This window comes from Neovison vison, chromosome 7, assembly GCF_020171115.1.
Source record: "Neovison vison isolate M4711 chromosome 7, ASM_NN_V1, whole genome shotgun sequence".
NCBI lineage: Eukaryota > Metazoa > Chordata > Mammalia > Carnivora > Mustelidae > Neogale > Neogale vison.
In genome coordinates, this window is record NC_058097.1 from 148,766,733 (window position 1) to 148,792,304 (window position 25,572).

Consider the following 25,572-nt stretch of genomic DNA (forward strand, 5'->3'; position numbering starts at 1 on the left):
CAACACTCTTCATTTTCATTGCAATGATCTTGTCATGTGTCAAATACAATAAAAATATTCATCATTTTACTCTAAACATTCTTCTTTAAAAAAAATCTGTTAAATAAATCAACTTTAAAAGCCATTCTTTTTATTAGATAAATATTTAATTCTTTTATTTTATCCAGTTTCCCCACTCCCTATCTGCCTACTGTCTGCCTAGGAATTATAATTAACTATTTTATTCTTTATTTGTCTGTCTCTCCTGGTAGTATGTAAGGACCATGAGGGCAGTGATCTCACTTGTCTACATTTTCTCCATTGTATCATCATGCATAATAGTTCCAAGTACACAGCAGTTGCTCAATAAATATTTCCTAAATAAACACATCAATTAATAAGTGTATACTTCTGTATAGCTTGATTTTTTTTGACTAACAAATATTCATAGTTTATGTATTTTAGAAATAATAAAAATGCTTACATTCACTGGTTACAAATGCACCAAAAACAACAAATAAAACAAAACAAATAAAAACGTGGACCCAAAAGTCACCAAGAAACCACACAACCTGATTTGGTTCAGTGGACCAGTACCAGCAATGCAGGCCAGTGACATTAGCACCATCTATCTTCACAGAAGTAGGGAGCCCTCCCTGTGCACTCTGCCCACAACAACACAACGTGCTTCCCAATAACCTGAAAGTATCAAATTTTCCATCTATTTTCAGAACACAAAAACTTTTTGGGATAGCTTTTTGGCAAATAAACACTATCACCCCAAAGCCTCCTCCAACCACTAATTTGACCATCATGGGAAAGCAGAATTCTGACTAATTTTGCTTGCATAGGCATGTAACAAAACGCCTTCCCACAAGATCTTTGTAAAACTGATGCTCCAAGAAAGTGTGCCATAATTATCCTGTGGCTCCTAAATTCTTTCTGGTATTATGCCACATACCCTCAGGGGATGTGTACTTGGTATGAGAAGTATGAAAATATGTGACTACTGGCTCTTTCCATATGAAAGAATCTTTATTTTAAAAAAAATTTTTAAGTAAAGGCGATTCTATTTTCTCAAAAAGTATTATTTTTAAGTGGCCACTACCCCGGGTCCTTCTAATTCATACTGAGGTCTAGTTCATTATCATGAGTAATCTGTAAAAAATAACTACAGAAGGTCAAAGATTTGTTTTTGCAACACCCTGGGAATCAGGGGTAATAATTAATGGTCACATGGGACAAACCTGACCCCAGCACTTAGGATATTAACCTCAACACTGTACTGTATAACCAACCAGCCTCCTTCTATTTTGTCACCCATTTTCAAGAGCCCTGTGAAACAAATAATAAATTCTCTTTACAAGGCAGGAAGTAAAAACAGGAGTAGTAAACTATCCCACAAAAGATCTAAACTGAACCCAGCTCACCCATAAAATCCACTGGTCCAGTTGGGTTACTTCCATTCAATATTTGGTCAGTAGACTGAAAATTTGTATTAGGATGCAGGAAGGCTGCACAATATACCAGATGGGTAAAAACTGAACAAGGTGGCTTTCACCTCAAATATGTTATTATATGAACATTCATGTATTAATCAAAGGAAGGTAAAAACATGCTTACTCATTGCAGCTTTTCCAAAAAAATTGCTCATCACATTCCCTTTCCCTGGTGCCTTGTTGCCTGTGGAAGATACCTAAAAGCAGAAAACACACATGATTTTTTTCTAGTGTCTAAGGCTGTTCTTTGAGTAGCAGTCTTAATCTCTTCAATACCAGGGCACACCGTTGTGATGGCACAGTCACTATATAATCATGCCAAAATGTGTCAGCATTAGATAAAAGAACAAATCCAGACCAGAGTACCTCATGTTTGTCTCCAAAGCTTACTTGCTCATCGTTCTTATAGACTTACTATCCATGAATGTGTTTAAACTTTTAAGAATATTTTAAAACTACTTAGTTTAATAGAATTAAAACAGATCAGAGGCAGTATGGTACACAAGAAGCGGAGGGAGAACCTTCAAAATGTTACATTTATAATAATCAGAAGTGGATTTGAACACTGATTGCACCACTGAATAGCAATCTGATACCCAGGCAAATCCGTCAATAAGTCTAGCACTCAGCTTTACCACATGCAAAATGGAGATCTCTCCCTCACTGACTGTTAGGAGGATTTAAGCAGAGATCAAACTATTGGCACACAGTAGTTCCATAATGTTAGTGTTTTCCTTCTAATACCCTATCCTTTCCCAAAGTGGAAGCTGTAAAATCACAATGAAGGTAATAACAAAAAAAACAATAATTGTGCCTTTCTGGAGGTTTTTTTTTTTTTTTTTTTTAAGATTTTATTTATTCATTTGACAGAGAGAGATCACAAGTAGGCAGAGAGGCAGGCAGAGAGAGAGAGAGAGGAGGAAGCAGGCTCCCTGCTGAGCAGAGAGCCGATGCGGGACTCGATCCCAGGACCCTGAGATCATGACCTGAGCCGAAGGCAGGGGCTTAACCCACTGAGCCACCCAGGCGCCCTCTGGAGTATTTTTAAATACTGTTTTAATAAGACTTTTCTCAAGTGAATGCACTTAAGTTACTTCAGATGAGTGAATAATAAAAAAAACGAAGGGAAGCAGCTAAAGAAAAAAACAAAAATTCATAAAACAGAACGAGAATGTTAAATATACTAAGAAGAAAGGACTAGAAGGCAAAGGTCAGAATATAAGATGTTCCCAAAATGATGTATTGCTAATATAAAATTCCTTAAACTTTGTAATTTTCAGGTGTTCTCACATGCATTATTTGGCTTGCACAACCATCTTGAAATGTATACAGGGCCATTTTACAGAAGAATCCAAGGCTTGGTGAGAAGCATTATTGAAAGAAAAAGGACTATTTTAGATGAGAATATCAAGAATTAAAGGATTCAAACTAAAGGAGAAAAACTAGAACATATTATATACATCAGAACCTGATGTATATAATAAACTTTATATAATATAAAAGTGATTAAACTGCTACCACTGGAACTATAATGCTTTTCTAGTTACCCATTCTAAGCTATAAAGACGTATCTTTATTTTTTTTTTTTAAAGATTTTATTTATTTGACAGACAGAGATCACAAGTAGGCAGAAAGGCAGGCAGAGAGAGACAAGGAAGCAGGCTCCCTGCTGAGCAGAGAGCCCAATGCAGGGCTCGATCTCAGGACCCTGGGATCATGACCTGAGCTGAAGGCAGAGGCTTTAACCCACTGAGCCACCCAGGTGCCCCAATAAAGACATATCTTTAAAGACTTACATTTGTTACCTCTTTAGTCTCTGTTTTGGTTTCCTTGTTGGCATCTTGAGTTTTAGAAGCAGCTTTAGAGGCAAACATACCCATTATCCCTTTGGGCTGCTGGAAAATCTGTTTGGAGGTAGGTGGACTGTGACCATTGGTTGTCAACTCATTATTGGCTGGTGTCTCACTTGATACTTGAAGATTGGACTGCTCAAACTTTTCAGAGGACGAGGATTCAACAGAAGCTCTGGGGACTGCAGCTGCACAGTGTATGGCACTAAACCTGAGGTCACAAATATTACATTAATTTCAAAGTCTTGCTCCTTCCACATGTTACATTCTAAGTCTAATAGTATTAAATTAGAACATTTTACAACTAACATAGATATTAGAAATTATATTGTGCAAAACTCTCATTTAGATAAAAAACAAGTATTGGAGAGACACTGAGGGACTTGCCCTAGATTATACATATAGTCAGTAATAGAACTGGGACTGGAATCTGATGTCTTTCTCCATACCATATTGAATATCTTTACTTTTTTGAATAAAACTTTTAAATTCAAAACAATAAGAATACACCAGAAAATAACAAAAGATTAGTAATTTCACCACCCTTGGGAAACCAAAGGGTTACGTTACCTCTTGTTTTTAAAGACCTTCAACTTACAGGACTACATATGCAATATTGACTGGACCAAAATTATGAGCTTTAAATATTAACAAATTTCCTGGCAACTCTCCTAGCCAGAGTGGATCATGCTTTGAAACAAGGAAGAAGCTGGGAACAGAGCCACTGGCTCCTATGACTGGTGGTCCTTCACTGTCATTTGTTCATAATTTCTAATAATACCAACTAACAGCACCAGACAAGTATGCCCCAAACCAAGTGAAGAAACTTGGCACAGTATGCATGGTATATCAAAGGGAACATTCATCTTTTTTTTTTTTGTAAAGATTTATTTATTCATTTGACAGACAGGGATCACAAGTAGGCAGAGAGGCAGGCAGAGACAGAGAGAGAGAGGAGGAAACAGGTTCTCTGCTGAGCAGAGAGCCAGATGTGGGGCTCGATCCCAGGACCCTGGAATCATGACCCGAGGAGCCAAAGGCAGAGGCCTTAACCCACTGAGCTACCCAGGTGCCCCCATCTCTTTTTCTATAATCATCATAGATGCGCCTATTTCACACAAATCACAGTTGTGCTTACAGCAAAGTTCCCCCACTTTTCTAAAAAAGAACATCATTTGATTTCCCCCAGTCTTTAGCTTACTGGGGGTTGGTGAGAGCTCCTTGGATGTAGCGAAGGGCATTATTCATCTTTTCTATTTTAGGTACGCAGTATATGACCTGACACACATAAATACTAATGAAAGAATGATAACTGAAGATCCTGAAAATGAGACCTCTGGTTTCTCTCTCTTCTTCAATGTATCACTTCAACTTGGGGTGGGAGAAGATGGAGGTTAAGAAAGAAACAATGTGGTGAGAGTAATCGCGTAGGATCGCGTAGGAGATCAACCAGGCACAACTTCAAGATTAACTGCTAGAGTAACTAGCGTAAGAAAAAAGTCACTAATAAATTATTTAATTTCAGAAGTAACTTTAGACTGAACAGTCCCAAAGGTAGAGTGTATAGCTTCAAAAATCTTTAACTGATTTACTACGGTCCACTTCAGAAAACCCCACACTACCACAAATATTTTGTGCATCAGAGTTAATAACAGACGGAAATCATTTCCTTTCACCCACTGGTCTTCCTCTCTAGCCTTGCAGTGCTTCTATGTACAAGGAAAAGAGGAATGTCTTATTTCATTGTCAACATTTAAAGTTGGCCCTCAGACAACTCTTTCTCCATTTGGTCTACATTCCACACCTTAGGGTCAGGACCAGAAACTGGCAATAAGGAAGAGACCAAGTTAGGCTGGGAACATGTCCGAAGAGAGAAGAATCTGCTCGGTCCTAAAATTTCAATTTTCTTCCTGTCATAGCGCTTCTTAAAACACACGAAACAATGAGTCAGATCTCAGTTGACCCATAATTCTCAACACCAAATACAAACTTTTTTATTGGAGTAAATTCTTAACATTTCTACCCAAGATACTTTAAGTATTTAAGTAAAGTTTCATTAAAGTGCTTCCTATTGCCACATTTCTACTTGCCGTGTTTACTTTAGTGGTCTCTGAGCAAATTTCATTTTGAACTTTTTTTTTTTTTTTTTTAATTTGTCAGAGAGAGGGAGAGAGAGAGAGCACAGGCAGACAGAGAGGCAGGCAGAGGCAGAGGGAGAAGCAGGCTCCCCGCCGAGCAAGGAGCCCGATGTGGGACTCGATCCCAGGACGCTGGGATCATGACCTGAGCCGAAGGCAGCTGCTTAACCAACTGAGCCACCCAGGCATCCCCATTTTGAACTTTTGAGTCCCCTTTATTCCTGTTTGCTTATTATATACAACAGAAGAACTGATTTTTAAAGCTTCACATGTCATAACTATATTTTAATACTGGTTATTTTTGGAATTTAAAATATAATTTACATAAACACATCTGGGTATTCATCTTTTCTTGTGATCCTTCCCTAAAAACACCACTTATAAATATAAATCATTACTCTTTAGCTATGTAATTACATTTATTTATTTAATAAATATTCATATGCTTATTATACTTAAGGTTTTGAGCTGTAGAATAAAAGAACTATTATAAAAGAACTATTAAAAGAACTACATAAACACATCTGGGTATTCATCTTTTCTTGTGATCCTTCCCTAAAAACACCACTTATAAATATAAATCATTACTCTTTAGCTATGTAATTACATTTATTTATTTAATAAATATTCATATGCTTATTATACTTAAGGTTTTGAGCTGTAGAATAAAAGAACTATATATTAATTCACTCAACAATTACTTACTGAATGCTTACCATTTGCTAGGTACCATTTTGGTACAAAATAGACACAATCCCTATTCTATGGAACTTCCAGAAACTATTGGCAAGTCTATATCTATTTCTCCTCAAGAACCTGGTTCTATCAGTTATCCCATCTTCCCCAGTAGCCTCAACCATTTTTTCTTTCATGGCTCTTTCCTAATAGTACAAGTTCAAGGCACTCTCAACTTTAAAAATGTGTATATCCTCCCTTAGTCTCAATTCCTTCCTAGCTACCTCTCTTTTTCCTCCATTTTACAGTCAAATTTCCTGGAAGGAGTTGTTCATTTTTGCTGTCTCACTTTCTCATGCTCCCATTTCCTCAGCTGACCAGAATCTGGTCAATCCACTGAAAACCCCCTTACCAAGGTCATCACTAAATCCAAGGACACTTTTCAGTTCCTGTTTTACTCAGCTTCTCAGCAAGGTATGACATTGTCAATCTGTCCCTCCTTGAAATTCTTTCCTTAGCTTTTAGAACCCCATATACTCGTGATTTTCCTCTCATCCCTGGTTGCTCCCATTTAGGCTCCGCTTCTCTTGCCCATCCCTTGAAAAATGGCTATCATTTAAATAGTGCTTACTATGTGCCAAGCACCATTTGAAGTGTTTTATATATATTCATTCATTTATTCCTTGACAACCCTTTGAGGTTAGAACCATTGTTAGCGTTGCTCTATCGAGGAGGAAACTGAGACACGAAGGTTAAGTAATTTGCTCAAGGTTATACAGCTAGTAATTGTGGCCTAGAGTTTGACTTTCTGCCCTCTTTCATTCTATACATTCTCTCTGCATGACTATATCTAATGCTGTGGTTCAATTAATTAGCTATTTTCTCTGATGCCAAAATTTCTAATTTCAAACTAGATTTCTCTCCTTGACTCTACACTACTGCATGGACATCTCCACTTGGACTCCCCACAGTTTTCACAAACTCAACATGTCCAAACCCAATTTAACGTTTTTTGTTCTCTCCCCAAGTCTACGCCTTCCCACATATTCCCTTTCTTAGTGAAGACACCATCACCCATCCAATGGCCATCATCCTTAACACCATGAATACCGCCCCCATACACACACACACCTGGTCCCCAAGCATTACAAAATCCAGGTTTTGAGAGCATGACTCTTAACTCTCATACTGCTTCATCTCCAACACCACTACTATACTTCAGGTAACTCTTCTCCACCCTGAATCACTACATTTCTTCTCACTGATGGCTTTGTCTCCCAATTATTCATTCCCTTCTGATCTATGTTCATCATTGCAGCCAAGGGATCTTTTTTTTTTTTTTTAAGATTTTATTTACTCACTCATTTAAAGAGCGAGAGCACATGCACATGCACGAACACAGTGAGGTGGAGAGGGAGTGAGAATCTCAAGCAGACTCCCTGCTGAGCACAGTGGCCAACACAGGGTTTAATCCCATGACCCAGAGATCACCTGAGCTAAAATCAAGAGTCAGATGCTTAACCAACTGCGCCACCCCAGTGCCCCCAAGTCATATTTCTGTAATGCAATTTTGATCATTTCACCCATTTGCTTCAACATCTTCAGTAGCTCCCTAGTGCCCTCAGAATAAAGTCTAAACTCCTTAACCTCATGGTCAAAGCATATAATCTGACACCTACTTCTATCTTATATCTCGTAATATTCTACCTCTCACTCTAAGTTCCTGCCATAGAAAACGACTACGGTCTCACACAGCACCAGGTTTTCTCACACCTCTGTCTTTACTTTCCTACTTCTCCTTTGATTGGCTACTACAACTCAAGTCTTCAGGCCTCAGCTTAGCTGCCACACCTCCAGGAAGCCTTCTTTCTTTTGCCTCCTCACTCACAAGTTGGGAATGAGTGCTTCCCCATACATTCTCCCACAGTATTACTCCTGTTAGAGCACTGTCACACTATATTATACTCCCTTAGGACTATCAGTTCCATAAGTTGGGCCATATTCACTCCCTAGTGTATGGCATAGCATCTTTGTGGAATGAATTAAAATTATCTCCTTTGTACCTGTCAAAGTAGTCAGTGCTTAATATGTATGGGGAACTGACTTGAACCTTCAATACAACCCCACAAAGCAGGCATTATTACATCTAATTTAAAAATGAAAAAGCCAAAGCTCAAAAGAACTTAAGTGATTTGTCCAAAACCACCAGGCTATTAAGCAGCAAAGCCACAACACAAACCTGTGCATTACAGTCCACGACCTCACAGAAGATGATATAAAGGATACAAAAGATGAACAAGACCTGAGCCTGGCTGTGGAAGATCAAATGCTTTTGGATGGAAGACAGAGGGATAACAAATCAGAAACAGTTCTTGAAGGACATCTGAACTGGTTCTTGAAAAATGGGTAGGATTTAGACAAGCAGAGACTGGGGTAAGGGAGTAATGAGGGGGCACAACAAACATTTCGGGTGGTGGTGATAGGATAAATATATGAGAAATAAATTTATGGGGAGTCCACTGGGATTTTCAGTATGGGTTGTGGCTGCTATTTTTCACCTTATGATGTACTAATAAAACCAGGCATGTGTCTTACTGCAAGATAAATGGGGTTTTACTAGACTTGGCATTCACTCTTAAGAGGCAGCCACTGTGTAAACATCTTACAAAATCAATTCGTAAAGAAGCCCACAAGGAACATTAAGGAGCTCACTTGCTGCAGTTCTGCAAGTTGCTTTTAAGGATGTCATAGTCCGTATTGAACAGAGGCCCACTGTCCTTTAGCATGGCTTTCTGGATGCTGTACACATGGATGCTGGCAGTCACCGCTAGCTTGGACTTCACTGCTACAAGTCAACAGGAAAAGCAGTCTGTTAATACACGAACTTCATAGCATGTAGGGACTTTAACAAGAAACCTTTCTGCATTAAAACCATTTGCAATCTGTGGTGGTTCAAAAGCTCTGAAAGGCCAAAGAGTCACATACACAGTATAACATCAACTCTTCTGTAACTGGAACATCATGACAAGGTAGGTGGTGGTGAGTCAGTTCTAAGTTCAACACCTGTGAGGGTATCACTCATCCAGTGGACTTTCAGTAAACATTAATGAATGATTGATGATGACTATGACGTTCCTTCTTTTTTTCTTCAGTCACGAAAGAATCTTACACTCTAGCATATAATTAAAGTAATTTCTATCTAAGAAGACTCAATTATACAATTCAATTTTTGTGTAGAGAAAGCAACTCTATAACAAAAATACTACTAACCAGGTAAGTCTGCAGCAAAAAACCATAAAACCACGTCACAAGAACAAATGTTAGGTTCCACCAAGAACGGGACTGTGACTGAGTCTCCAGCACCTAGCACAAAGCTAGATAGAGTAAATATTCATTATGTATCTACTGAATAACTAAATCTCACTTTGGCCAAAACTATGGGAAATTCAGAAAGACAAAAGTGGACATCTCCTCCACCCTGAATATCCCGGAGTTATTTTGTTAGAAAATGACACCACTGTCAGGAGTCTTTGTATACAAAATACAACAGTACAGGTTTTGTCTTGAGACAATGTCCAGATCATGTGGACCCTGTTACAAAATTCCTCTGAACTGGATTTTTAAATAATAGAACCAGAGCATTAATAGTCTTGAAATGGAATGATCAATTTAATTTATAAGTTATATTAAGTCTTTCTGACTTTAAAAAAAGCACTCTTTAATTTTCTTCCTAAAAACTGTTAAGGAACACAACACAATATTTAGAGACTATTGTCTCTTCCAGTTGATGAGGTGTTCCATATTATATTCACGATAATTTTTTGCACGAATGACATGAGTCTTGAAATCCTGTAACAAAAGTGTGTTGTAAATAACAGCAGCTATAGGTCTTAAAAATGGGAAGTTAGTTAGAGGTAGTATCCTATTTTAACATGTTTCAGAAACTACTAATAAAAAAATATTCAGCTTTTCAGTTAAATAGCTCAATATATTGCATGCAGATGCTAGGGGCAGATTTTTTACTATACCTACATTGACGGCGTAAGAGGAAAATCTTGGTAAGTTGCTAAAACACTTACCTTCCAATTTATCTTCTCTCACTACTGCAACCTTGTGGCACTGCAAGAAAATAACACTTCATTAGTGTTTAAAGTAGTAATACAACTTGCAATTTTACAGTTTCTTTGCTGATAATTCAATTACACTTGAATGTGAAATTAGGAACATCAGATAACCCTAAAACTCTGTGTACAAGGGTGTCTGGGTGGCTCAGTAGGTTGAGTATCTAACTTGGTTTCAGCTCAGGACATAATCTCAAAGTTGTGGCATCCAGCAGGGCCTCAGAATCTGCTTGCCCCTCTCCCTCTCCTTCTGCTTCTCCCCGCCACCTTAAACAAACAAAACAAACAAATAAATAAATAAAATCTTTAAAAAAAATTTATGCACAGGGCTGCCTGGGTAACTCAATAGGTTAAGTGTTTGCCTTCAGGTCAGTTCATGATCCCTAAGTCCCAGGATAGAGCCCGGTGCTGGGTTCCCTGTTCAGGGAAGAATCTGCTTCTTTCTCTCCCTCTACTCCTCCACCCCACTCATGCTCTCTCTCTCTCAAATAAATAAAAAAATCTTTTTAAGAAAATCTGTATACAGTTTAATAAAGTCAGACTCATTTTAACTTGTTTATTTTAAAATTTCTCCATCTGGGTAAAAAAGTGATAGAATATACATATCAATACAATCAAAAACCGAACAAAAGGCAGCCCCCAGCTCACAGTGCTGCCAGCCCACAGAGAGTGAGTGCGCAGCCAGGCCAAAGCCCCACTATCTGTGGGGCCCAGGACTACTGAACGCAGTGATCATGGTGGCTCGGGCAAGGTATGTCATTCATTGCACACCACCAATACTTTGAGCTGAAGCCCCTCTCCAGCAAGGACCCAGTCTCAAACAGGCTTAGGGCAAAGGAATTGGCGGGTTAGCCAAGACTTTCACTGAACAAGGGAAGCTCATTTTGGACAATGTCATGACTCAGCTTGGCCCTTCATGAGCTGAAAAATCTCACCCAGTATAGCCGGCTATTGGATAGTTTTCCAAAGTACTTTCACAGGCAGAAGCCCTGGATAGTTTATCAGATAGAGTGATTAATCTCAACATGACCTTTGAGGTCATGAAGCAACATCCATTGCTTCCTCAATTCATCCATCTAGTCACCAAGTCTCCAACGTCAAATTCGACTCTCCCAATACTATGGGCCTTGGTGATCTGACTGGAGAGCTTCTCATCCAGTGTGAGAGTAACAGACGAAAGAGATGGTCCTCAAGAGATCAAAGGCTTACAAAGCCCAAACAGAGCTGGTCCTGGAATATTATCTACCAGACAAGAGGGATGTTAGAAACATTCTCCAGAACAGAAACCAACAAGATCTGGCCCTATGTGTATGCCTTCCTACAAACAAAAAGTTCAACAAATAAACCAGAAAATATCAGTTACATCATGAGGAAAACTGCCTTTACCTAATCAGATAAGCAGAAGCTCCTCATCCATGCATTTAGAAGCTCCTTGTCCTAAGACCAGAATCTAGGAGTTCTTTGAACATTATATTAGTTTCATTTCTACTGATTTTATCTGGAAATTAAGTATATGCCAAATGAGTCAGATATGAAGACTCAACTTTTGAAATCATCTAGTGTGTTTTACACAGTTATCTTCTATGGGGGTGCAACTGAAAAACATCAGAAATGTCTAAACTTTAAAAAAAAAACCTATTTGAGCATAATTAAAAGAGTAATTGGTAGTAACCTAACATTTGCTCAGAAGAATAAGTGGTTGATAATGTTTCCTTATTTTCTGGAAAAGAAACAAATTCCATGTCATTTGGGGAAAGTATCTCATCAGAGGCTTTTGTGCAGATTGATGTCAAAAAAGACATCTTTAGCATTGCCGTATATGGCTCTGTGAGATACTATGTCTATAAAATTCCAGGAAAAAAAAAACAACTGGATTTACAGATTAGTTGCATGATGCAAATTCACTACTGCCTTTACCTAAGACACTTATTTCTTTCTTAAAGACTTTTCTTTTTTCCTTTTGAGAGAGAGAGAGAGAGAGTATGTGTGTGTGTGTGTGTGTGTGTGTGTGTGCAAGCAAGCAAGCAATCGAGCAGAGGCAGGGCAAAGGGAGAAAATCCCCAAGCAGACTCTATGCTAAGCAGAGCTCAAATCAGGGCTTGACCTCACAAACCATGAGATCATAACCTGAGACCAAGAGTCAGACACTTAACTAAGCCACGCAGCACCCCTACACTAAGACATTTATAAACTAGCCATGTAAGCTGAATTTATTTTGTTGTTAAACATACCTTCAGTTTACTCAGAATTTTCAATTTGTTATAAAGTGTATTAATTACCTCACAGGAAAATTTATTTCCCCAAGATTTTTCTTTTGAGAATACACAGGCACTGAGGGATATGATTTATGTTAGAAATTGACATAAGTTCTTGCAGAAACACCCAAGTCAAATTTTCAACAGAATATGTAATTAAAGTCTTAATGTTTTCATATGTTATTCAGCTTAGAAACGTGCTTTAAGATCTAGTTAGTTTTGTTTTTTTTAAATAGTATTTATTTATTTATTTGATAGACAGAGACATAGCAAGAGAGGGAGAGTGGGAAAGGGAGAAGCAGGCTTCCCGTTGAGCAGGGAGCCCAATGCAGGGGTCGATCCCAGGACTGTAGACAGGCACTTAACAACTGAGCCACCAAGGCACCTCGGGATCTAGTTAGTTTTGTTTTTTAATCAAAATGTAAGCTCTGCCTTGATGAGTAACAAATTAAAGTCCAAAAAAAAAAAAAAAAGAAAAGAAACCCATAACACTAGTAAAGCAAGAATACTTTATCATCAGGAAATAGAAAAAGATCAGGTATCCTTGGGGAAAATTACCTTGGTATATATAACAATAACAATCATAATTAGTAAAATAATTAAAAGTATTTATATGCCAAATTTTAAAAGGCCAGGAAAATAACTGAGTTTGCTGAATGAGCTCTTTATTCCTAATCAAAATTAACACCTCTAATGATGACCGCCATAGTTATGTTCACTTATCTGACAGGAAAAACCTTTATCGGCAAGTATAATCTGAATAGCCATATTAAAACGAAAATATTTAATTCCTCAGTGGGCAACAAGGATGCTTGCTGATGTCCTGTGGCCTGGTAGGAAGAATGGAGCAACATGAGAGCTAGAGGAGAAACATGATTCTTCAATGGCATACTTACTTTACTTGGTGCTAAATCAAATGAAATAAGTCCTTGTAAAAGCTGTTATTAACTGCCTTTGAAAATTTAGCCCATTTTACTCAGGACACTTAAAATATGAATGCCTAGCATGTGTTTCTTATGTATTTTGTGTGTTTATTTTCCTTTCTTTTGATTTTTTAAAAATTCAAGGTTGATCTTTCAAAATGGACCACGGCTTTTAAGAAGGATTATAGTAAACATTTCATTCTTTACAAAATTTTCTATGAATGTTTATTACATGCTTCCTAAAATGTGTGCACTACTAAACATGAATTATCAATAGGTTATCTGGCATACATTAGTATTATTGTATTAAAATAAAACTAAATTTTATAACTGTGAACACAAACAAAAAAGCAAACACAGCATCTCAAATAGTGTAAGTAAAAGCGACTTCTTAGTAAGGAGTTCTTAATAAGAATTCTTAATAAGAATTAATATGTAATCATATGGAACCAAACAAAAATGGGATCTGTCGCTCAGATCTGGAATACCTTCTAAATCAAGCAAAGATTTAAATATAAAGAATGAAACCATACATATACCATAAGAAAATATAGATGAATTCTTCTATAAATGGATAAATGTAAACTGATACAATCTGAGAATAAGGAAAGGTTTCCTAACTATGAACAGTAAGAGTTCACTTAAATTATCCATAAAACTAACAAATATACAACTTCAAATGACAAAAATAAACTTTAAGCACAAAGTACAAAGAAAAATATCTACAACTCACATCACAAAGAGTATTAGTATATTGCTTCCAAAATGGAGAAGGACACTTCTTTAGAAAAACAGGCAAAGGAAATGAAATGCAACTGACCCTGAAACAGATGACAACACGCATTGTGTGGAGAAGGGGTCTCTCACACATCACTCATGGGAATGAAAAATGGAGAGGTACTGGCAATTACCCAATGCAGTACATATACACCTTAGGAATCCTAGGAAAATGTAACCCTAAATGTGGCAGAATATACAAACCATATATTCACTACAACACTATCTGTAATGGTGAAATACTGTAAATGACTCAAAAAACTATCAAAAAGGGACTGCTGGGACATTGGAAATGGTATGTGCTATGGTGAGTGCTGTGAAGTATGTAAACCTGGCAATCACAGACCTATACCCCTGGGTCTAATAATACATTATATATTAATACAAAAATAAAAAATTAATTAAAAAAAAAGGGACTGCTGAAAAAACTAAAGTGGATCGATGTAGGATCAGGTGAGGGGTGCCTGGGTGGCTCAGCAGGTTAAAGCCTCTGCCTTCGGCTCAGGTCATGATCCCAGGGTCCTGGGATTGAACCCTGAATCAGGATCTCTGCTCAGTGGGGAGCCTGCTTCCTCCTCTCTCTCTGCCTGCCTCTCTTCCTACTTGTGATCTCTCTCTCTCTCTCTCTCTCAAATAAATAAATAAAATCTTTTAAAAAAAGAAAGAGCAAAATGTAAAAATAGGGTATGTAGTATGAAAACTTTTGTCTAAAAAAAGGGGGTAATATGAATATATATTTGAATATATAAAAAATACATTCAAACAATGGAAAGAGAAGCAAAATCTTTTAAAATAGTTACCTGTAAGGAAAGCAGGGAACCTAAAAATTGAAAGTGGGTAAAGACTGTAATTTAAAGAGATACTGAGCTGGTGGTTTAACCAGAGAGGAGTTATTGCAAGTAACTAAAATACAGGCTGATTGTGCATCTGTAGTAGGATATATCCTACAGAAAAAAGGAACTACAAAGAAATCTTAAACTGTTTTTAGTAATTATATTACTAGTAAAAATAGTAGTTTTGCTTTTCTAAATCTTGTTATGTTTGACTAAAGCAAATATAAATTTATGAAAAATGTTAAGAACTACCAAAATTTACAACATAAGAGAAAAAAGCAGTATAAAATCAACCAAGTTAAAAAGAAAAAACATAGCTGTAAATTAGAACTGGGAATATTAATATGTTTTCATAATGCATTTTCTCTTTTAAAAAAACAAGTCATTCCAAAAAAAGTCATATTCTGTAAAACTACACAATAAAAATTACAGAGTTAATGAGAAAAGGAACAGTAGGAATTATCCACTCAAACTTGTGTGACTTTGTAAGTAAGGCCCTAAAAACAAAAATTGGTAGCTTCAGGAGAAAATTGGAACAGCCCACACAGCTCAGTGTGGCTAAATGTTGCCTCAAGGGATACTGAAAATGCATAAAAATGACACAGTTGAAATGCCACCTTGCTGATGCTGAACAACATAGACCAGGGTAGAGCTCTGCTTCAGTGGAGATGAACACTTTTAAGTGTTCCTTTTTAAGATGGACACAGAAGTAAGTTCAGTATCCACAAACTCAGAGACTGGCTGGGGTAAGCCCTCTGAACTTTACAGCAGTTAAAGAAAAAAAAAAAAGAAAATATGGCTATTTAATGAGAGAAAGTTGTTCTTTATAGAAAAATTCCAGCCAACACATGCAGAAAAAATGACAGAACATTACCATTTTGTAATTCCTAGTGAATTAATAATCTAGGCAACAATAAAAATCAATCTCGGCAACGATCATTAGATGTACAGCTAATGCGGAACTTCATAAAGCATAGATTAGGCTGTCAACCTTCAAAACCACAAAAAGAAAATTAACAAAACACTCCCTTGAAATTTTCAAATAATTCTCTGGGTTGCGATTAGGAGGCTTTCACTTTGTTTTCGTTTTTTTTTTAAATAATATTTTGTACAGTAATGATCACTATGGGGCGCCTGGGTGGCTCAGTTCGTTAAGCAGCTGCCTTCCGCTCAGGTCATGATCCCAGAGTCCTCGGATCAAGTCCCACATCGGGCTGCTTGCTCGGCAGGGAGCCTGCTTCTCTCGCTGCCTCTGCCTCTCTGCCTGCTTGTGTGTATTCAATCTCTCTCTCTCTGGCAAATAAATAAAATATTTAAAAAAATAATAATGATGATGATCACTTAAAAAAATTTTATATTTTTAAAAATCCATCAAAGCCAGTGTTCTTTTTCTTTCTAAAAACACTTAAAACTTTAAAGAGATATCAGAAGAAATAGGAACAAAACATGACATTATGCTTAATCATCTGCCTTTCCTTAGGAGGGCTTTCTTTAAGGAAGAAAGCATGGGTAAGCACCCACATTTGATCTGTAATTCCACAAGGTTCTGCAAAGCTGCCCTGTGAGGCTGTTTAGAGGCTGAGTACACGGCTCCAAAATTCTCACAACCACTTCAGCAACAGCAACTCTACTCTTAATATGTTTTATATGTTAGGATTCTAAAATTTCATTTGAAAAATCATTCTGCTGCTTAACAAAAGCAGGATTTAAATGCGCACTTAAATTGAGAAATAGAATGCCTTCTATAAGCAAGCCACAGCATAGAAGTTCTTTAACTCATTGTAAGTTACATATCATTTTGAAAGATTGGTTTCAAAAAAATGCCCTGAGGAACACTATTTATTTATTTATTTATTTATTTATAGATTTTATTTATTTACTTGACAGAGAGATGGAGAAAGAGCACAAGGAGGCAGAGTGGCAGGCAGAGGGAGAGGGAGAAGCAGGCTCCCCACTGAGCAGGGAGCTTGACTCGGGGCTAGATCCCAGGACCCTGGGGCTGAGCTACCCAGCTGCCCTTGAGGAACACAACTTAAATGTACTTTTGGGGATTCATCCCCAAACCCCCCAAACCCTGAAGACCACCTGAGGATTTGAAATTAAGAACCTCATCATGTGGGTTAGAATAAAAATCTACAACTCTACCTTAAAACATAAATTCTTGGGGCGCCTGGGTGGCTCAGTGGGTTAAAGCCTCTGCCTTCAGCTCAGGTCATGATCCCAGGGTCCTGGGATCGAGCCCGGAGTCAGGCTCTCTGCTCTGAGAGGAGCCTGCGTCCCTCTCTCTCTTTGCCTGCCTCTGCCTACTTGTGATCTCTGTCTGTCAAATAAATAAATAAAATCTGTAAAACAAAACAAAACAAAACAAAAAAACCCATAAATTCTTAACCTTGGACCCTGTTCCAGAAGATCTGTGAACACTAAAAATTTTATGAGTATGTCAACATGTGTATTTTGCTTTCAGATTCTCAAACGAATCAGTGATCAAAAAAATTAAAACCACTGCTTTAAAGGAATATAAGAGTGCTTTAAAGGAATGTAAAGAACTAACATGACTAGATTGAAGGCATTGAGTAATTAAAGAAAGAAACAGCGGGGGTTAGTTAATCCCAGAAACAAAAGGAAAGAAGACATTCGGATGTAAACTTGGGCAGTATCCATTCCAGAGCCATGCACGGAAAGGATTCTGGTAGCAGGTTTATTTCTAGGAGCAAATGAATCAGGTCTGCTTAATTTTGTGTTTCTGATATATAATGACATCTGATTCTGCCTACACTTAAAAATGTCTTGATTATCATCTAGTTTGCCAAATAGCTTACCAATAAGGAAAGAAAATGCTGGTCATACAATATAAGGATTGGATCCTCATAGCAGTTGTTTCACCTTGTAAATTATTAAAATGCCATTTCATTGTAAATCTCACATGCTTGGGGGACGCCTGGGTGGCGCAGTTGGTTGGACGACTGCCTTCAGCTCAGGGCGTGATCCTGGAGTCCCGGGATCGAGTCCCACATCAGGCTCCCAGCTCCATGGGGAGTCTGCTTCGCTCTCTGACCTTCTCCTCGCTCGTGCTCTCTCTCACTGTCTCTCTCTCTCAAATAAATAAAATAAAATCTTTAAAAAAAAAAAAAAATCTCACATGCTTGGGACTCTTGCTACAAGATAAATCCAATCAGAATTTTGATAAATCAGGCTTTTCTGAACTTAGGACTCCAAGGGAAAGTCAAAAGGGAAGAGAAAAACATGTATTACTGGATCACTGAGAAGGAAACCTAATCCTTAGGCTAAATTCTATGGAGGCCTATTGGTGGTAGTGGTGGGAGCAAAAGAGCCTTCAGTGTAGAGGTTTGGGAAGTGAGAACAGAAGAGGTATACCTTACTTCTGAGAGGAAGTCAGAGAGGAGAAATTATCAAAGTTCCCAAAGATCAGTCCAGCACAGGGAAAGGAATGAGTTATCTCAGCAGAGCTTCTGGTGCCCATTCAGGGATGGGAGTAATGGGATGATCCTTGTGTCCCTAAGAGGGACATGGAAGTAGCTCAGAGAAAATCAATAGGCCCAAGAAAGCTTTGTGGTCAGGACGATGAAAACACAGCAGTGACCTGTGTTGATGGATGACAAGATGCAAGACGGGACTATAAAAAGATACATGAAAACAGGGATGTTCCTGGCCTCTGCCTCTGCATCGCATTAGCTCAGCCCCAACATCCCCATCCTTCAGCCGCTAAACTGACCAAAATTAAAGCTCAAACTGAAATCAAACTCAGGTAAAAAATAAGTAAAACTGGACTTCCTGGACACCTGAGTTTGTGGATTGACATCTAAACAGTCTGGAAATTAACCATCCCTGTTCCCAATATACTTTCAAGAGGAAGAAAGAGGAATAACAGAGCAGTCTCCTAATGTCTTACTGCCTAAGAAAACTGCATAATCATGATATTGTCTCTGCATCGCAGCCAAGATAATACCCAAGCTTCTCAGGGTTTTAGGTTTAGTCTAAAAATACAAAAAAAAAAAAAAAAACAACACACACACACACAAAAACTTGCAGTTGTCTTTTAAAACTTCCGTAATATTGCATCCTGTTTTTTTCCCATGTTATTTTATATAACACTGTTTATGGCTCAAACAGTTCACTGTAAGATTCTGACAACTTACAGAATGTCCATTCTGAATGAGACTGCCAGACACTAAATACGTGACATGCAGCTGGGCTCCCGAATTCTCCTTTCGCTTCCTTTCAACATAATCATACAGCATCCTGTTCCAAACAAAAGGTACAAGTCATTAATTGTAAGAGGTTTTACCTCATTGATTTTTTTTTTAAAATATATATATTTATTTATTTATTTGACAGAGAGAGATCACAAATAGGCAGAGAGGCAGGCAGAGAGAGAGAGGAGGAAGCAGGCTCCCTGCTGAGCAGGGAGCCCGATGCGGGACTCGATCCCAGGACCCTGAGATCATGACCTGAGCCGAAGGCAGCGGCTTAACCCACCGAGCCACCCAGGCGCCCCTACCTCATTGATTCTTAATTCACGATGTAAAAGTCAGATATATTAAATCTGACAGTCTATAAAATTTTTTACAGAATATTTTTGCTGCCATGGACAGAAAGTTAAAAAAAGACAGACTTTTTTTTTTTTTTTAAAGATTTTATTTATTTATTTGACAGAGAGAGATCACAAGTAGACAGAGAGAGAGGAGGAAGCAGGCTCCCTACAGAGCAGAGAGGCCAATGTAGGACTCGATCCCAGGACCCTAAGACCAGGATCTAAGCCGAAGATAGAGGCTTAACCCACTGAGCCACTCAGGCGCCCCGTAAAAAAAGACAGACTTTAGACAGGACATACAGGTTAGAGTCAACTTGTATTGAGTTGGCAGTGACCAAACAATTGAAATAAAAGAAATCTAGTAAAACAAGCCAAAAGGCATTGAACCTGCTTTAAAACAGTGGCAGTAACAAACAATGGATACAACGAGTCAAGGAACAGTTCAGTCACTAACTATGCGCTCCTGGATAAGTTAATTAATTCTTCTAAGCCTCTTAATCCTGAGGTATAAAACCAGGAGCTGTATGGGACTCATATGGCCATTTATAACCCTCCACCACCCAAACTGCAAGCAAAATGCATGTGTGTTTTTTGCGGGGAGAGAGTTTAGGGTTTTTAACAGATTCTCTGAGGGATTACTCTAAAACATTAAGAACCATTATGTAGATGATTTTAAGTGTTTAGTTCTGAAATTCCAATTTTATTAAGGAGCACCTGGGTGACTCAGTCAGTTAAGCGGCTGCCTTTGTCACAGGTCATGATTTCAGGGTTCTGGGATCGAACCTGACCTTGGCTCCTTGCTCAGTGGGGAGCCTGCTTCCCCCTTGCCTCCCACTCCCAGGGCTTGTGCTTGCTCTCTCCCACTCTGTCAACTAAAATAAATAAATAAATAAATAAATCTTAAAAAAAAAAAAAAGATGCCCACATGATCAGGACCCCAGCCAAAGCACCAGACACTATGGAGCAGAGATAAACCATTCACACTGTGCCCTGCCCAAATTCCAAACTAAAAGAATCTATGAACATAATAAAATGGAAACGGTTGTTTCAGGCTGTTAAATTTGGGGATAATTTGTTTCATAGCAAGAGTAATTGGAAAAGTGATCAACTTGATAAACATGTTCCCCACCTTCATTGAGTTTACATTCTAGTGCAGGCAGGCAGCCCTAGAAAATGTCAGATAGTAATAAGTATAAAATTCTGGATCAACTGGATATCCACATGCAAAGAAATGAAACTGGACCCTCTCTTTATACCATATACGAAATGACTCCTGGAAGAAATAGTGCCTATTTGCCTATTTTAGGGCTTCATTTAAAAATTAGTTTGAGTTGTGGTGCCTGGGTGGCTCAGTCAGTTAAGCGTACAGCTCTTGATTTTGACTCTGGTCATGATCTTAGGAGTCTGGGACTGAGCCCAGCATTGGGTGCTGCACTGGGCATGGAGCCTGCCTGAGATTCTCTCTCCCTCCCTCTTTCTCTGACCCCTCTCTAAAATTAAAAATAAAAATAAATAAAATAAAATTAGCTTGAGCCAACACCCTAATTTGAAAACTACAGTGTATTCTTATTGTGAGGCCTCAAGTATTTTTTAAGATGTTAACAAGCACATGCTACATAGAAACCTTGAATATAGTGATAATTACTGTTGTAAGAGCTAAAACTACAAAACTCTTAGAATAAAACCTAGAAGTAAATCTTCATGACCTTAGATTGAGCAAAGCCTTCTCAGATACCATATACAGAGCACAAGTAACAAACTGAGCAAAGCCTTCTCAGATACCATATACAGAGCACAAGTAACAAAAGATAAAAGAAACAGTGGCGCCTCCCTTGCTCAACTGGAAGAACAGGTGATTCTTGATCTTGGGGTTCGTGAGCTCAAGTCCCACACTGGGTGTAAAGCTTACTTAAAAATGGTATTTTAAGGACCCCTGGGTGGGCCAGTCTGTCTTCGGCTCAGGTCATGATCCCAGGGTCCCGGGATCGAGTCCCACACTGGGCTCCTTGCTCAGCAGGAAGCCTGCTTCTCCCTCCGCTTTGCCTCTCCCTCTGCCTGCTGCTCCCCAACTTGTGCTCTCTCTCTGACAAATCAATAAATAAAATCTTTAAAAGATAAAAAAATATAAAAATAGTATTTTAAAAAAAGATAAAAGAAATAAATTGGGCTTCATCAACAATAAAAACTTTGGTGTTTCAAAAAGTACCATGGGGGCGCCTGGGTGGCTCAGTGGGTTAAAGCCTCTGCCTTTGGCTCAGGTCATGATCTCAGGGTCCTGGGACTGAACTCTGCATCGGGCTCTCTGCTCAGCAGGGAGCCTGCTTCCCCCTTTGTCTCTGCCTACTTGTGATCTCTCTCTCTCTGTTAAATAAATTTCTAAGAAATCTTTAAAAAAAAAAAGAGAGAGAGAGAAAGGGCAAAGACAACCCACAGAACAGGATAAAATTTTTGCAAATCATTTATCTGATCAGGAGCTCAATTCGGCAGCACATATGTATTTGATCAGGATCTTGTATCCATAAAGTGGTATTTACAACTTAACAATAAGAAGACAACCCAGTGAAAAAATAGAGAAAGGATCTGAATAGGTATAGATACACAAATAGCTAACAAGCACAGGAAAAGATGATCAACATCATTGGTCATTACAGAAAAGCAAATCAAATCAAAATCACAATAATACCACTTTATACCACTAGGAGATGGCTAAAATAAAAGACAGATGATAAAGAGTTGGCAAGAATGTGGAGAAACTGGAATCCCCATACCTTACTGGTGGGATTTTAAATTAGTGCAGCCACTTTACAATACAGCTTGGCAGTTCCTCCAAATGTTATATATGACCCAGAAATAGGTATATATCTAAGAGAACTGAATACGTATGTCCACATAAAAACTTGTATACAAATATTCACAGAAGCATTATAATACCCAAAATGTGGAAACAACCCAAATGTTCATCAATTGATAATGAGAAATAAAATATACTATTTAAGTATGTTATGGGTTGAACTGTGTCCCTGCTCTCCCCCAACCCCCAAAAGGTATGTTGAAGTCCTAACCACCAGTGCCTCAGAGTGTGACCTTCCTTGGAAAGAGGATCTTTGCAATTGTAATCAGGTAAAATGAGGTCATATTAGAGTAGGGTGGACTCCTAATCCAATATGACTGGTATCCTTATATGACAGCCAGGTGAACACATGGCATACAGGAAGAATGCCATGTGACAACAAACACAGACACTAGCGCTATGTAGCTATAGGCCAAAGAATGTGAAAGATTGCCAGCAAATCTAGGAAGACTGCCAGAATCTAGGAAGGAATGAAGGATTCTTCTCTACAGGTTTCAGAGAGAGGATGGCCCTGCCAACACCTTAATGTTGGAATTCTAGCCTCTAGATCTGCAAGACAATAAATTTGTTGTTTTAAGCCACCTTGTTCATAGCATTCTGTTATGGCAGCCCTAAGGAAATAACCTGCCATATGATGGAGTATTATTCAGCCATGAAAAGGAATTAAGTACTGATACATACTACAACATGGACAAACCTTGAAAACATTATGCTAAGTGAAAGAAACCAGACACATGAGATTATATATTACAGGATTCCATTCACACAAAATGACCAAGATAGGTAAATCTATAGAAGGAGAATTTACTAGTGGTTGCCTAATGCCGGGAAGGTAGGGGAAGGAAGAGAAAGGAGTGGAGAGAAAATGTTAAGTGACTTCTAATGGACACAGGGTTTCTTTGGGGGTGATGAAAATGTTCTATAACTAATTAGAGTGATGGCTGCATAACTCTGTAAATATACCAAAAATTACTGAATTATATATTTTCAATGGGTGAACTACATGGTATATGAATCATATCTCAATAAAGCCGTTTTAAAAAAAAATTAGTAACGCAATTAACGGAGTGATATGACAGAGAATTAGGATGGGGTGGGGTTACCTAAAACAGAGCATTAGGGAAGGGTTGTTGTAAAAAGTAATGTGTGACATTTGAACTAAAACTTAAAGGATGAGGACAGCTGGGAGAAGAGCATTCCAAACAGAGGGAAGGGTTCAAATGTCCTAAGGTAGAAATAAGTCTGGCAAAGTTAATGAACAAAAGGACAAATATGGCTACAGTGTAAGTGAGGTAGAGATTGGTATGGGATGAAGTTCACGGAGAGACAGGGGCTAGTCAGTATGTTAATTCTATAAAAATTCAGGTAATCAAGGTAACTATGATAAAATTTACAGGCAACTTTATTTCATTTCCAGTCCTCAATATGCACCTTTAAGCCCCAACAGGTTTATATAGTAATAGTTATTTCATTAACATCTATAACCATAACAATTAGTCTTATACGTGTCCCATTCTAGTATATGTGCTGCCGAAGCGAGCACTATACGTGTCCCATTCTAAAAGTTACCTGAAACTCTTGGGTTTGGGTTAGCACCGGCATTAGCAACAGAAATCTCAGATAGTCAAAATCAGTACAAATTCATCCGTAGGCCAAGAGTTTCAGGTCTTGATTGCATGAACATCACAGTCAAAGCCTGATTCAAGGTCTGTCAAACAGCAGTCCACATAAAGCCAAATCAACACATTCTCGGTATCAGGAATTTTCTAAGATTCATGGAACATTCCCTGACTCAAAGAAAGCTCCCACAACTCAAAAAAGGGGGAAAAAAAACCAGACCACCTTTAGGAATAAAGTGAAGTAAATGGGTGTTTAACGTAATATATGTGGCCCCAGTCTGTTCACCAATCCCTCCCCTTGGGACAAAGACAACATTTTTAAGAAATATTGGTGTTAATTCAAAAGCCTGCTTTTCCCCTTTTGGCCTCAAGTTGAACAAGTTTCAGCAAGCAAAGGTGATACCGCAAATTCAAGAAGGGCAATGCTGTGCCATTCTGAACACTCCCTTTTAATTTTCACTTAAATAGTTCTCCCCAGTCTTATACTGTCACACAGCTTTGTGTCAAACACCTGTTGACCTCATTATGAAAGTACTTCAATAACATCCACATGTGGGCCTAAGGAGCACATGTGAAAATGTAACAAAGATGTAAGATAACAGGTATATAAAATCTGAGATGTAAACAAAATTGGCCTACTTATAAATCTGAAGTAACAAAGTGATGTTAACCAGAAGCCAAGGTTATAAATAAATCCAGTAAATGTATCACCACACATTTGTATATAAGTCCACCTATTTCCTAATTAATAGACAAATCTAGTATAAGGTAGTAAAAATAGTATTCTTTCCTATTTTCCAAGAGAGGAAAAAAATTCTAATTTCAAGGCTACCAATAAAGCTTAAAACAAAACAATTCTAATGTGAGAGAAATTAGTAGTAAATTGGACTTACTGTTTGGCTTGGTTAACATGAACCCCTAGTGTATAGCTCAGCCATTTGTAGGTCACCTGCAAGAAGAAGAAACTGTTTAACATTAGGTGATCCCAGAGTGCAGGTTAGCCCCAAGGGCTCCTAAAGATTCCTACTCTGAGATAATTATGCCACCCTAGTTTTTCCAAGAACCATCCATCTGGGCCAGGAGGAGGACTGAGCTCTTTATCTTACAAATACTAAAAAGTTTGTTTCACAGGCTAATTAACCAGAAAGTCTAAAAAGAAAGGCTGAATATACAAAGAAAAAGCTCTCATTTCCCTCACATTTTTGTGTTTTATTGGTGCCCTTTATTCACATTCTGTCCTTTTTTGTATCCACCACTAATAACTATTAAAACTCATCTAGAAAGTGGATTACTTTGAAGTGTAAGACTCATAAACTTCTTAGAAAAGTCACAGCCATACAAACATTAACAGGCACAGATGGTGCAGGGGCCAGGGAATGAAAGAAGTTGGTGAATACTGTATCTGGGGTTAGACTGCAATCTACTGGCATCAAGGCTTGACCTTCCTTCCATCTTTCCTTGAACTCTCCTGTCATTTGTCACTTCCTTATAGGCTCCTCA

At 38.1% G+C, this 25,572-nt stretch overlaps 1 protein-coding gene and 1 pseudogene across 2 annotated transcripts in view; one reads left to right on the plus strand and one right to left on the minus strand.

The window, feature by feature from the left end:
- The window catches only part of POLD3 (DNA polymerase delta 3, accessory subunit), a 57,207-nt gene that overhangs the window by 30,520 nt on the left and 1,115 nt on the right, over nucleotides 1-25,572 (minus strand). For both annotated transcript variants that reach the window (XM_044258544.1, XM_044258543.1), the window contains exons 2-7: nucleotides 24,966-25,021; nucleotides 19,208-19,310; nucleotides 10,221-10,260; nucleotides 8,854-8,986; nucleotides 3,275-3,539; nucleotides 1,603-1,675 (exon numbers count right to left, since the gene is read on the minus strand). In XM_044258544.1, the coding sequence (XP_044114479.1) occupies nucleotides 1,603-1,675; nucleotides 3,275-3,539; nucleotides 8,854-8,986; nucleotides 10,221-10,260; nucleotides 19,208-19,310; nucleotides 24,966-25,021 (670 nt within the window). The remainder of the gene's footprint in view (nucleotides 1-1,602; nucleotides 1,676-3,274; nucleotides 3,540-8,853; nucleotides 8,987-10,220; nucleotides 10,261-19,207; nucleotides 19,311-24,965; nucleotides 25,022-25,572) is intronic.
- LOC122914633 lies at nucleotides 11,016-11,632 on the plus strand (annotated as a pseudogene).